The sequence below is a fragment of the Mesocricetus auratus genome, unplaced genomic scaffold (assembly GCF_017639785.1).
Source record: "Mesocricetus auratus isolate SY011 unplaced genomic scaffold, BCM_Maur_2.0 Super-Scaffold_100025, whole genome shotgun sequence".
In the NCBI taxonomy this organism is placed as follows: domain Eukaryota; kingdom Metazoa; phylum Chordata; class Mammalia; order Rodentia; family Cricetidae; genus Mesocricetus; species Mesocricetus auratus.
This window is the reverse complement of record NW_024429206.1, coordinates 6,319,024-6,332,809: the sequence shown is the minus strand read 5'-3', so window position 1 is coordinate 6,332,809 and position 13,786 is coordinate 6,319,024. Positions and strand designations below refer to the sequence as shown.

Sequence of the window (13,786 nt, the reverse complement as noted above, 5' to 3'; positions counted from 1 at the left end):
CTGCCTCCCGAGGGCTGTGATTAAAGGAATGAACCACCAGCGCCCAGCAGAAGATGGTATTTTTATTTATTTATTTTTTGTTTGTTTTGGTTTTTCGAGACAGGGTTTCTCTGTATTGTTTTGGAGGCTGTCCTGGAACTAGTTCTTGTAGACCAGGCTGGCCTCGAACTCACAGAGATCCACCTGCCTCTGCCTCCCAAGTGCTGGGATTAAAGGCGTGCGCCACCAACGCCTGGCGAAGATGGTATTTTTAATAATGAAAAAAAAAAAAAAGCCGGGTGGTGGTGGTGGTGGTGGCGGCGCAGGCTCACAGTAACCTTTTACAGCACTACAGAGTAGAGATTGACAGCTGTTGGTGGCTGTGCTGCTGTGAGGCAGGTGATACGGTGCTCTGATGAAGTGCGGCCATACTGCTCTTAACCTTCTTAAACACATCACTGAATCACTGCAGTCATGTGTCATGATCTTTACTGGCACTTACTTTAAGTACAAATAAGTGCAAGAAAATGATTGCTTATTAGTAGCCAATAAACTCAGAATCAGGAGTAACTAGGCTGGTAAACAACCACAGACTGAGCACCAGAGTGCTAACATAGTGGCACTGTATAGTAGTTCAATGAACACAAACTGAACATTATTTAAAATCTTATATAAAATTGTCTTCAGGTTATGGGAGAGGCTGAAGGAGACCGCCGTAAATCCAATCCAAGATTAGCCTGTACCACAAAGTGAAACTGGGTCTCAAAATAGAGAATAAAGCAAATTAATGATAATATTCTAACTGTAGCTAAGCTGTGACTAGAACACCAGAGGAGTACTCGTGCATGTGACGTGCTTTTCCAAACGATCTGCTGTTGGCCAAACTCTAAATAAAAGGACAGTATATGCTAACAAATAAGCATGTAGACTCAGGGACAAGGCACCATGTCAAATGCTTTGAATTTGTATGCAAAAACATTTTAGACCAAAGGAACCAAAGGAGAATCAACCACCACAAGATAGAATAGTTCACTGTAGGACACTGCAAAAGCTAACAAACCTAACCCTGCCCACTAAATGCCTGCAACAACCCCCACTAGGATAGCACCACATACAAACTCAACTTCAGTAATTTTCTCCAAAGGAGGTTACAAGAGAATCCGTGTGACTAGGTAAGAGAGGGCACAACCCTTGGTACCTGCTGCACATCTACAGAAGCAAGTATGTCTGGTGCTACACAGCATTCCTTTACAGTTAGAACTCCAGAAGAAGCTGCCAGAGTACAGAAACAAATACTGTAAATGCATACACTGTTTTTTTAAAGATTTTATTTATTTATTAATATGTATACAATGTTCTGCCTGCAGGCCAGAAGAGGGCACCAGATCTCATTACAGATGGTTGTGAGCCACCATGTGGTTTTTGGGAATTGAACTCAGGACCTCTGGAAGAGCAGCCAGTGCTCTTAACCTCTGAGCCATCTCTCCAGCCCCAAATGCATACACTGTTAAGTATGTATAATCCAACACAAGTCAAATACAGCCGAGAACTGAAATAACACATAATTATAAAAAAGGAATTTCAAATATGAAGTTGAGAAAAAAACAAGAATATCTAGAAACTGTGTTTACTGGATCAGCAAGCCACTCACCACCAGTATGTTGTCTAAAATTAAACTCTGTCAAGAGGTGATAAAACAAAAAACAGTGATGCTATCATACTGTTTCAGAATATAAAGTTTAAAATTTGTGAAAAATTCTCCAAAAAGGTAATAAAATAGTGTTAATGTTAAGAAAAAAATGTGTCAGTTCTTAAAGACTAGACCATAAAAAAAACATTTTGTTCAGTCAACAAAAATGTATCTTTCTATATACTTACTTTCTTTTCAATGTGCATTGGTGTTTTACCTGCATGTATGTTTGTGTTAGGGTGTGAGATTCGCTGGAACTGGAGTTAAAGACAGCTGTGAGCTGCCATGTGGGAGCTAGGAATGAACCTGAGTTCTCAGGAAGAGCAGTTAGTGCTCTTAACCATGGAGCCATCTCTCTAACCCTTATATGCTGATTTAAAAAAAACAAAAAACAAATATAAATATAAATACAAAACCAAAGCAGACAGAATTAGAGAAAGGGGAGAACCCTGAATCTGAAGGTCTTCATGAACTGAGTTTGGGGGAAGAAAAACAACTAAGTGAGAAAGGCAGGCGTTACATGCACAGAAAGTCTGCACTCTGCCGATTTCCTTAAGTTGCAAGTACCTGACACCAGAGCTCACAAAGAACTGGAAATAGTTTGTGGTCCACTGGTCAGAATACAGAAACCACCACAGAACCCAACACCACAGTTTCTGTAAGAGTCTCTGCAAGAATCTCTGGTAGGGAGCTCAATTAGTCCACCAACAGTGTTCTGTGAACACCATGAGAACCTTAACAAAAAGCCTCAGTTATCCAAGGGTTAAGTACAGCATAATGTCATTTGCCTATGTAAGGAATACAGCAAAAGTCAGTGTCCAGTCAAACACAAAATTCTACATACAATGTCTAGGCATACAAAGAAGCAGGAAGAGATGAAAAATTAATTGGGGGGTGGTTGCTAGAGAGATGGCTCAGTGGTTAAGAGCACATGATGCTCTTACAGAGGACCCAGGTTTGGTTCCACCTATGCTGGACAGCTCACAACCCTGTATAACTCTAGCTCCAGGAATGTAACACCCACTTCTGGCCTCTAAATACACAGGATACATTCCTATATACACACCAACACATGCACTGGAAAAATTAAAAATAAATCTTTAAAGAAAGAAAAGAGCATGCCAGGCAGTGGTGGTGAACGCTTTAAATCCCAACACCTGGGAGGCAGAAGCAAGTGGATCTCTGTGAGTTCCGAGGACAGCCTGATCTACAAAGTGAGTTCAAGACAGCCACAGGAATGCATAGTGAAGCCTGTCTCGGGAGGGAGGGAGGGAGGGAGGGAGGGAGGGAGGGAGGGAGATGAAGCCATAAAAACTAACTCCAGGTTAGAGACACTCACTCAGAAGTTAAATCCAAGTGCTGCTCTTCCAGAAGATCAAGTTCAGTTCCCAGCACCCATGTCAAAAGACTCACCACCACCTGCAACTCCAGTTCCAGGGTGACCCAACCCCCCTCTCCAGCTTTTGTAGAAACCTGCACTCATATGCATACACCCTCAAACACACACACTTCTTTTGTTTGTTTTTGTTGTTGTTTTTGTTTTTTCGAGACAGGGTTTCTCTGTATTGTTTTGGAGCCTGTCCTGGAACTCGCTCGGTAGACCAGACTTGGTCTCGAACTCACAGAGATCCGCCAGTCTCTGCCTCCTGAGTGCTGGGATTAAAGGCGTGTGCCACCACCGCCCAGCCACACGCACTTCTTAAAAACAAAACAAAACAAGTATATATTAAGTATATTTAATATACTTAATATATAAGTATATTAAATAATTTCATCAAATGTAAGCTAACTTCTTCAATTAAAAGGTAATAAAGATTGTGCAGGGGTATAGCTCTGTGGCAGAAAATGATTGGTGTTGGTAAGACAACAAAGTAGGGGAAAAGACTGTCAAAACAGACAAGCAAGACTGAACCATCAAGAAATATTTTAAAGACACAGATTAACAAAATAAATGCATGGCTGCTCATGTTGGCACATGACTATAATCTCAGCACTGGGCAGGCAAAGGAAGGTCTTGAGTTCAAGATCAGCCTGGGCTACAAGGAGAATTCTGAGTCACTCATAAGCAACTACAAAAAAAAAAGTGAGGAAATATCTCCATTAAGACATAATCAAAAAGCACAGAACACTATGTAATTAATTTGTGAATATAAGCTTTCAGGACTCTAACAGAAAAACTTTGATAGTTGTAGAGAAAGACTATACTAGATCATGAAGACTATCTGAATTCAACAACAACTATTGTGAACTTCCAAATAAAAAATTACTATACTTTACAGAACTTGGAAAGCTGGAAAAGTGGGCAAAATACCAAAGAACATTCTATAAAAAACGAAGAGGTGAGCATGAAGGCTCACACCTGTAACCCAATACTTGGGAGGTTGAGACAGGAAATCTTCCTGAGCTCAAGGATATACTGGGATGCACAATGAGTTAGTTCCAGGTCAGCCATTGTGAGTTAGAGTATAAGATCTTGCCTCAAAACAAAGACACCCATCAAGGACAGAGTCAGCCCTATGAAACACCAAAAACAAGGTCTAACCAACTAGGTGGTAGTGCCACCTGTAATCCCAACACTCAGGAAGTACAAAAAGAATCATGAACTCAAGGCCATCCCAGCTGCATAACATATTTAAGGCCAGCTTAGACTCCAAGATTGTCTCCAAAACCAAACTACCAACTCCCACAGCCTCCCCTCACAAAACAAACACCCCAACCAAGAGACCAACTCTCAACGGAGCTGTCAAACAACTCAATACAAATGGGCTACTATTCATTCATCTACTGGCCATCTCTTGATACTACTGTTTAAATAAGATTTATTTTAATTATTTAAAATTTAATATAAATAATTTTAATAATTAAATATTTAGAGACATAATTAAATATTAGATATATCTCAACAATCTTTCAATTCTTAAATCAGCTTTGTTATCTGTGGTATAGCTGAAATAAACAACCATGACAACTCTGTCATAACCAAGACAGAAGCTGTGCTCAATACCTGTAAGAGACAAGCACGGCTGGCCCAGGTTATTTTCCATAAATGGCTCTCAATGAGTCTTATTTCCTGCTGTAGTATAATTTTCACATGTTATATGCTCTGAAATAAGCTACAGCTTAGTAATTGTCACCTCTGTGATTATCCTACAATAGACTTTAGGGAAGGGGGAATGATGGCCTGTCCCCTCCCTCCCCTCCGACATACCCAATCTCAGTCAGATGAGCCAAGCCTATAAATTCATTCTTTCTCACCAATTTAGTAGTTAATTTTGTGTCCTTAGATTTGATACAAGAAAGAGAATACAAGAGTGAAATGTGGTGGTACAGGCCTATAATCTCAGACAAGGAAGGCTAAGGTAGGAGGATCCCATTTTGGGGAGAAGAGACTAGTTTAGTGGCTCACTCCTGTAATCCCACCATATGAAAGGCTGAAGCAGTAAGAATACCCAGAGTCTAAGGCCAGCCTGGGCTAAAGAGCGAATTCTAGGCTAGCCTGAGCCACAGTGTGAGGTCCTGTCGAAAAACAGACAAACATACATCTCCACAATTCTTGCAAGAGGCAAGTATAGGAAAAGAGCATTCTCTCTTTGGGGAAATGAGGACAGTGAGAGAAGGCAAAACTTTGAAATAAAGTGACTGTTTGTAAAGGACACAGAAGCCAACAGGACGAAACCATGCCCTAAGACTGAAGCACTGATAAATTAAGTTGGGAGGGGTTAAGCACACACATACCACACCCTTTCCAGATAAGGATGATTAAACACAAAAGAAGTGTAAGTTAAAAGAGAACCTTCAGGGTCTTTGAGGTGGCTCAACAGGTGAAGTGACTTGGATTCAGTCTTGGAACCCACCCCCACACGACAGAGTTACCCTCTAACTTCTATACACACACAGACAGAGACACAAAATAAACATAGAAAACCAACTTATTTATTTAGAGAGCAGGTCTCACCATGTGTCTCTGGCTGTCTTAGAACTCACTATTTAGAGCTGAAGGGATGGCTCTTACAATTAAAAGCACTGGCTGGTCTTCCAGGGGACCCAGGTTCAATTCCCAGCATCTACGTGGCAGCTCACAATTGTATAAGTCCAGTTTCAGACTAGAGGATCTGACATCCTTACAAAGACATACATGGGGGAAATATCAATGCACATAAAATACAAGAAAAGGAACTCACCACCTAGATCAAGCAGGCTGGCCTCTCATCACAGACCCACCTGCCTCTAAATCCTGGGATTAACAGCATGCACTGCCACACCTGGCTTTAGGAACCAACTTTTAAAAGGAAATATTTAGGAACAGAAAACAAACAAAAACCCCAGCTGGGTGTGGTAGAGCACACTTTTAATCCCTGCACTCGGGAGGCAGAGGCTAGCCTGGTCTACAGAGTGAGTCCCAGAACAGCTAGGGCTACATAGACAAACCCTGTCTTGAAACACCAAATAGCTTTGATTCTACTTGTTATAGTTTTACTGTCACAAGGTGGGAAAAGAGTCATATTAAACACAGTCAATACCAAATTAAAAAAAAAATAGGTGCTGCCCATATGGCACAACAAAGTGGCTATAGGTTTAACCAAAAGGCCTTGGAACAATGGGACAACATTAGGGCTAGCAAGACAGCTTATTCGGAGCTAATCCTCTGGAGCCATGTAAATGCATAGGTGAACAGCAAGAACCTACCCCCAAAAGTTGTGCTCTGACCTCCACACAAAACCCATACTACACTTGCCCACATGCATCATGCACACACTTGCCAATTCATAAAATAAAGAGAAATTGTAAAAGTCTTAAAGAGGGCATTTCAGCTGGACCTACATATCTAGAGAGACAAGATCCACCTACAATACAAAGTCCCTTTGACTAGACAAACAACAGCCATTTGATTTAGCTGAACATTTTAAAGGGAAATGGGATTGTAAGGCCATATTTGTTCAAAAGTCAGATGTAAAGAGGCTGATTATTATATTCAAGCAATTGGAAAAAAAGATTACTAAATACAATACAACCAAACCTAGTAGCAACATAATGAAGACCAAGTGACAAAGGCTAGATGTACCCATTAAGTTTTCTGTGCAATTCTTAGATAATAGCTACAATAATTTAAAGAAAAATAAGCTTAAACTACAGGGAGCACAAAACAAAAACAAAGCCTTTCCTCTTTCCAAAATCAATTTCTTCCTCCTGCCTTCAAACACACGAGTCTCCCTGACTCAGAGTGGAAAACCAGCCCTTTATGGCCCGGCTGGTGCTCAGCCACCCCTTTCCTCCTTTCCTCCTTTCCTGGTGCATCAAGAGGTCTTTCAACACCCCCACCATCCAACCCTCCTACATCCTCACCCCCACTGCTCTGATCTGGAGCACACATCCACTAATGACTTCCTCTGCAAAGTAAATGGTCTGTTGTTTTTCACCCCCTCTGAATCTCAAAGCTTTTCACAGTCTTGTCCTGAAACTTCTTTTGTGCCTTTCACATTACTAATCAGTCTACCTCACACAGGCTTCTGACTCCTCTCCCTCCTCTTCCTCATTGTTAAAGTTTCCCAAGTGTTCTGAGTGTCTGGTCTTCTATTCTTTGCCCTCACTCAGTTAATGACCTGATTTTTTTCTAGTCTTCAGCTCACTGACTGGGCTTGTGGTACCAGACAGCACTGCTAATAATGGTTGCACTATCCAAGGCAAAGATAAGAGAATTTGTTCTTTACAATTAATTCTTACTTATAAGATTTTTATAAACATTTCTGAGAAATGGGTTTAAATGTGCAGATGTTTAGAACATCAAAAAAGAGCTGTGGTGGCAGCAAAATATTTTTTTAAAAGAGAAAAAAGGACTGATGAAGATTTAATCAAGTTTTGAAGGTAAAGTTAGACAATATTGAGGACAAATTAAAACAAGAACATAACAACACAAAGTCTGGCACAACAGTTGGAATGTCTGTATAGCCAGGCCGAAGAAACAATGGACACAAATTCTACCAGGCATGTCCTATTTAGGGCAAGAATGAAGTCTAGGCCTGCTGTTAGCTGGAGGGAAATGGGTGTGCCTTCAGACTCACTGCAAGGAAACAGATAACAGGGGTAAAGCCTTGCCCTGGCCGTTGGAAGAGTGGAAAACATTCCTGTATATTACCGAGAAATCCAGGCAAAGTCCACTTGCCACTCAAATAATTACTACATGAAGATAAATGTGACCTTATGATTTGTCTCCCATTCTGACCTGTGAAAGGCCTGACTTGACTACTCAGTTATTCTACTTTTTCTATTCTATTTGTTCATCATTACTTGGTGCTCCTGATAAAGTGGACATCTCACAAGTTTAAATGTTGGTTAGTCTGTCAAAGAGAAAAAGCATTCCCATACTAAAGAACTGTCTGGAGCCTACCAGGATCTAACAGAGTGTTCTGTACAGCGTCTCACAGAGCGTCTGCAGTCCAGCAGAGAACCTGCAGAAGCACTGGTGGTGGGTACTCAGTGGTACAGTACCTGATCAAACACTGCACCTAAGACACAGTGAGATTGCAGTTAATCAGAGGGGGAAACACACACTAGAGACTCCCAGGTCAAGAGCAGAACTCTGTCTTAGGTTCTCAAATTGAAATGTAGGAAGAGGTGACCAGCAGCTGAGTAGTCACTTCATTCAGTGAGATTCACAGCTAGGGGACAAATCTAGATGGGGGGAGAGGGGAGCATCAATACTCAATTTCCAAAAAAGTTGATCTACGACTTTTCTACAAGCAAAGAAAACAAAATCAAAACTTTTCTGACCGTCTCTAGCAGGCTAATGCAGTGGCTAGTGTAACAGTTTTTTTTTTTAAACCTACAACTTTTTATAGGGGCTCCATCACTAAGGGGGATTTTCTTTTTTTCTTGAGTTTTTCAAGGCAGGGTTTCCCTGTGACTTTTGGAGGCTGTCCTGGAACTAGCTCTTGTAGACCAGGCTGGTCTCGAACTCAAAGAGATTCACTTGCCTGGCCTCATATATCTGCTCAGCAACAAAAACTTACCCTTCTGTAAGCTATTTTGGTTTTTGTCTGTCATTTCTCAGAGAGAAACAAGACTAGACCTTTGAGAACTGTACTAAGGAATTGGAATTTTATTTTAACTGTGGCCAAAAACTACTAGCATAGGACTGCTATAATCTAACTTAGATCATTAGAAGGCCATTCAGAAAAATGGCCATCCAGAGGAGGCCAATATAGGAGCACCATGACAAAAGATACTGCAAAATGATTGTGGGAACATATAAGACTCAGTGGGTTTTTGTTGTTGTTGTTGTTTTTATCACTAACCAGATTTTCTATTAAGCCTTATTTCATTTCTAAACACACAACTGCCTGGCAAAAGCCTTCCATCTCTCTCTCACATAAACACAAACTCCTCCTGCCTTTGCCCTGAACTCCTAAACTATGATTACAGCTTATTTGCTTTTCTTTTTCTTGCTCTTCAGGTCTCTCTATGTGGCCCTGGCTGTCCCAGAACTGGCTATGTAGACCAGGCTTACCTCCAGCTCACAGACATCTCTGTCTAAATTACTTAGACTGTTAGCATCACTGTCAAACAGTCGGTCTTGACTCTGAACCCTTTTATGGTTTGTATCCTTGGGTGAGTTACTTACAGTCTTTTAAAGTTTTCATTGTGTTTGTATGTGGAGCATGTGCACGCCTGTGATATGTGCATCCGGAGTGCCAGCACTCAAGTGTGGCACAGGACAGCTTTGTGGAGTTGGCTTTCTTCCACATTTATGCTGCTTCCAGTCACAGAGGCCGGACCTGTGAAGCGGTCAGTTTTACCGACTGACCAACCCTTCCTTACATTCTTTTGGGCCCCAGTTTTTTTCTCAAAACATGAACACACAGAAAATATGAAATAAATTATATACTAGTTCTTTGGTAATGAGACACGCTTGAATGTCTCAGGAAGATGACCTACAGAAACAGTAAACAAGCAGGATCAACCGTTAGTAGGTTCAAGTGCAAGGATTGCTTGCACTGAACTCAAGAGCTCAGTTGGGGATTCTCACAGTACTGGCACTGAAACAACTACTCTAAGTATACACCGGGCAAGTGTTTTCCTTTAACCTTCAATTTGTGTTTTTACATGCATTTTTTTCCTTCTTCCCTGCGAGTAAAAAAGATGGAAACTGACCTTGCAGTTAATTCATGATGCAGACCCTTGTGAGGCTGGGATGCGACTCAGTGGGTAACTACTTGCCTAGCATGAATGAGTAAAACTCTTTGGTCTAGTCCCAGCCCTTGGTGAACTAATGTGGCACAAGTGTCCATGATCATTGAAGAGGTAAGATCAGAGATTCAAGCCGGGTGGTGGTAGCACACACCTTCAATCCCAGCACTTTCAAGGATCTCTGTGAGTTCGAGCTACACAGAGAAACCCTGTCTGGGGGACGGGGGCACGGGACTCAGTCATTCAAAGTCAGTCTTAGCTACATAAAGATGATCCTGGTGTGCCTATTAACTACTTTAACTTCTGTTAACAGTTTTTATTTCGCACTTTAAAAGGTAGTGGTACTGCTGCAGGCTTGCCATCCCAGCATCCAGAAGACAGTGAGTTCAAGGTCAACCTGAAATCATAATGTGTTCCAGGTCAGTCTGGATGCTACAGTGAGATCTTGTCTCAGAAGAATAAACAAAGTATGACATTCCATACTGTAAACACGATGGGACACCAGGAAAGCCAGTAGATAGGAACCCTGCAGTAGCCCCTCCTCCTATTCAATGTTCTTTCAACAGAAGATAACTGAAAAGTTGCCATCACATTAATCACACAGTATTTACTGAGCAGAAGCTATGTGCCAGCCAGTGCATTAGGCACTAGAGGACAAAGGTTAGTGTCACATAGTCCTCTCCCTGAAAGTGAGCAGGCTTGGTTTTTACACAAGAAATGGAAGGGTGATGTAGATAGGACCACAAGTAAAAACATGAAAAGACCACCTTCAGAAGTGAGCAGAAAATACAGCTAGATGGAGCTTGAGCTAGACCCTTGGGTGATAGTATTTTCTAGGAAGCGGCCATGTACAAGGGCCATATGATCCTAGGGGCAATTTATTTTTTTTTAATTTTATTATGAAAAAGTTAAACATGCACAAATCAACAGAGCCGGGCGGTGGTGGCGCACACCTTTAATCCCAGCACTCGGGAGCCAGAGGCAGGCGGATCTCTGTGAGTTCGAGGCCGGGCTGGATCAACAGCCTCCAAAACAATACAGAGAAACCCTGTCTCGTACAACCAAAATAAATAAATAAATAAAACGAACATACGAGATCACGGTTTTTATCAATCCTAGAAATCTTGTTTTATATGTAACTTACATGTCACTATAACATAAACCTATTTTTAAATACTACATTCCTTCTGGACTCATTCTCAGACAAATGTACAGGGTTATACTAGATATTTTCCTAAATGCAGAATACAAATAATCAAACAAACACAATTTTGTTTTTTAAAAAATCATTTTTATGTATCTGTATAAACCAAGTGAAGAATAGCAAAAAATACTGCAAATGACAGAAAACCCAAAATTCAGCTTACAAATACATGCAGAATACACCTTCCTCATTGTTATTTCTGTAAGGATGAGTAAAGTGGTGAGAGAACTTATAGGCCACATACTCAGCCCTTTCTCTCAGTCTCCTCAGCATGTTTCCTCCTCTGAAAATAGGGATGGTGTCCCCACCTTACAGACAAGTGGGAATTGAACAACTGTACGGTAAACACTATGTGTTTAGTTTTTTGTTCCCTGGTTGGCTAGAAGAACCACAAACAGGGTAAGAGCCTAGCTTCCCGTTCTCTCTCTAGATGCTGTGCAGTCTGCACCTGAACACATGCTACAATGCAGAGGGGGAGCATCCTGATGGCAGGGAGCTTCCTGGACTCTAAGCCAACAGCGCTGAGACCTAAGGAAGCATTTCAAGAGACTGTGTCTTGTAAATGCTCAGCCTTTACAAGTAGTCTCCCCTTTATTAGTAGTTCACATAGTCTCCCTCAACTGGTAGGGCCTCTGAGTGGCACAGGAAGACACTTTAACTTTCCATGTTTACAGACAGGGTTATCTATCACTCTGCAGCCCAGGCCAGCCTCAAACTGAGATTGCAAATGTGTATCATCAAATACACAAGTTCGCCCATTTCCTGACCACTGTGTGATGATTTCAACCAACCTGTAGCCTCTTCACAGTCCAGCAAGACAGCCATAAAGATTCAAGGTGCAGGCCCAGCTTTTCGTGCATGGCCACCACACAGGGCAGCATCAGCTTACTTCCTAATCCAACCTCAGGAAAGCAAACTGTAACCCTGTGTCCCACACCACCTGGCCCTCACAGCTGCCCAAAACTATCAGTTTGTCCTTTTAAAACACAACTGTAGTCAATCAAAACCTAACTTTTCTTTTAGTTTCTCAATTATCTTCTTTCTGAGGCTGTGTATACAGAGCTCAAGTTTGCATTATTAAATTCTCTTCAATCACGATGAGTTCCTGAGTTACTCTAAACGTTCCTTGTTTTCACAGACAACCCATTTCTTTCACTGTCTCCCTACGACGATGGCAGTTGCTCCATCATAATCCTGACACTTGTCTGTCCTGTGCTTTTCGAAGGTATCCACTTAATCCACGCAAGCTGTGAAAAAGGCAACTCCTGAACTTTTATAGTTCAGGGGAAAGGAATGAAGAACTCACTTTTCCACTGACAAAACCAAGTGGCCCTTCAACCCCACCTTAGGGAAAGTCTACAGCTCTGTAACAAAACCACAAGTGCTTCAAACCACCTCCAGGCTCTCTAGACTGCAACCAGGCTCCCCGCCCCACACCTACAACCTACCATCCATCTCTTATTTTCTCACCCCCAAGCCATTACTTGCTCTCGGCTACACCATCTCCGCTCGTCCCGAACATAATCAACCTCCCTCCACTGCAAACACTCCGCACCTCTGCACTTCTCATCCCTCTCCCCCACCCCAAACTTGGCACTCCCTCGCCAGGACGCATTTGTCACCCCCCTGTAAACTACAAGCAAGTACCTCAGCCCCGCAACACGCCGGAGAGTCCCACAGAAAGGGAATTAACTTGCACGCCCTCCATCTCCGAGCACTCCGAATGCACCAACCCTTACAAAGACTGCCCATGCCCCACTGCTACCAATACTTCCTTTCCAGAATGTGGTCATCCGAGCACACTCCCCTCCGCCGTGCAAGGATCTCTCGGCGCAGGGCCTCTGCCCACCGCGGAGGCGGACGCTCCCCCATCCACCCACCCGCCCCACTACTTGCAAGTTGTGCCTCTTACCACCTGTTCTCGCCAGAGCGGGGTACACCTTCACCCCGGCCTGCCTCTGCCCACCCTCCCTGGTCCCTCCTGCCCGCCAGCACCCGCGCCAGTCGGTTCCGAGGCGCCGCTCGGATGCCCGCCCCTCCCCCGGGCTCCGAGGACGCCCGCCTCTCGCACCCGGGCCCCGCACGCACCTGCGGCCCGGCCGCTCCCCCACCCCCGTTCCCGTCCCCAAGCCCGCACTCACCACGAATAGGTCTGCTCCGCCATGGTGCTGCCTCTCTCGGGGCTCCGCGGCTCGCTCGGCCGGCGGCAGAGGGCGCGGCCGGGGGCCCGGAGGCTCGCTCGCACGGCGGACGGGCACTCGGGCTCTGACGGGACTCGGACGGGGCCCCGCTGCCTGGGCCCCGGCGCGGGCCGGGCTCCGTTCTCGGCCTCCTCAGCCGCGGCGGCGGCGGCGGCTCCGCTGCGGCTCCAAACCCAACATGGCGGCGGCGGCGGCGCGGAGAACAAGGGCCCGGGGCGGGCGAACGGCAGCTCGGGCCCGCGCTCAGTGCGCGCCGGGCCTCGGGAGCGCCGCGCTCGGGCGGCGGCGGCGGCGGCCGGGGGACATGGCCAGCGGCGGCGGCGGCGGCGGCGGCGACAACGGCTGAGGGGGGGCGCTAGGCGTTGAGGCGAGGCCGTTCGGAGCACACCCGCCGAGGGAGGAGGGAACGGGGCAGGCGGGCGGGGGGGCGGGGAGAGCCAGGACCTTGCATCACGTGCCCAAAACACGCTCACGTGACCGTCGCGTCCCGCCCCTCGAGAGCGGCCCATGCGCGGAGCGCTCCGCTGG

General features: G+C 44.3%; 1 protein-coding gene across 1 annotated transcript in view; it reads right to left on the bottom strand.

The window, feature by feature from the left end:
• Sppl3 (signal peptide peptidase like 3) overlaps positions 1–13,782 on the bottom strand; it is an 83,985-nt gene extending 70,203 nt beyond the window's left edge. Inside the window, exon 1 of the mRNA XM_005078962.3 lies at positions 13,199–13,782. Coding sequence (XP_005079019.2) covers positions 13,199–13,767 — 569 coding nt within the window. The 5' untranslated portion in view covers positions 13,768–13,782. The remainder of the gene's footprint in view (positions 1–13,198) is intronic.
• Positions 13,783–13,786: the final 4 nt, after the last annotated feature.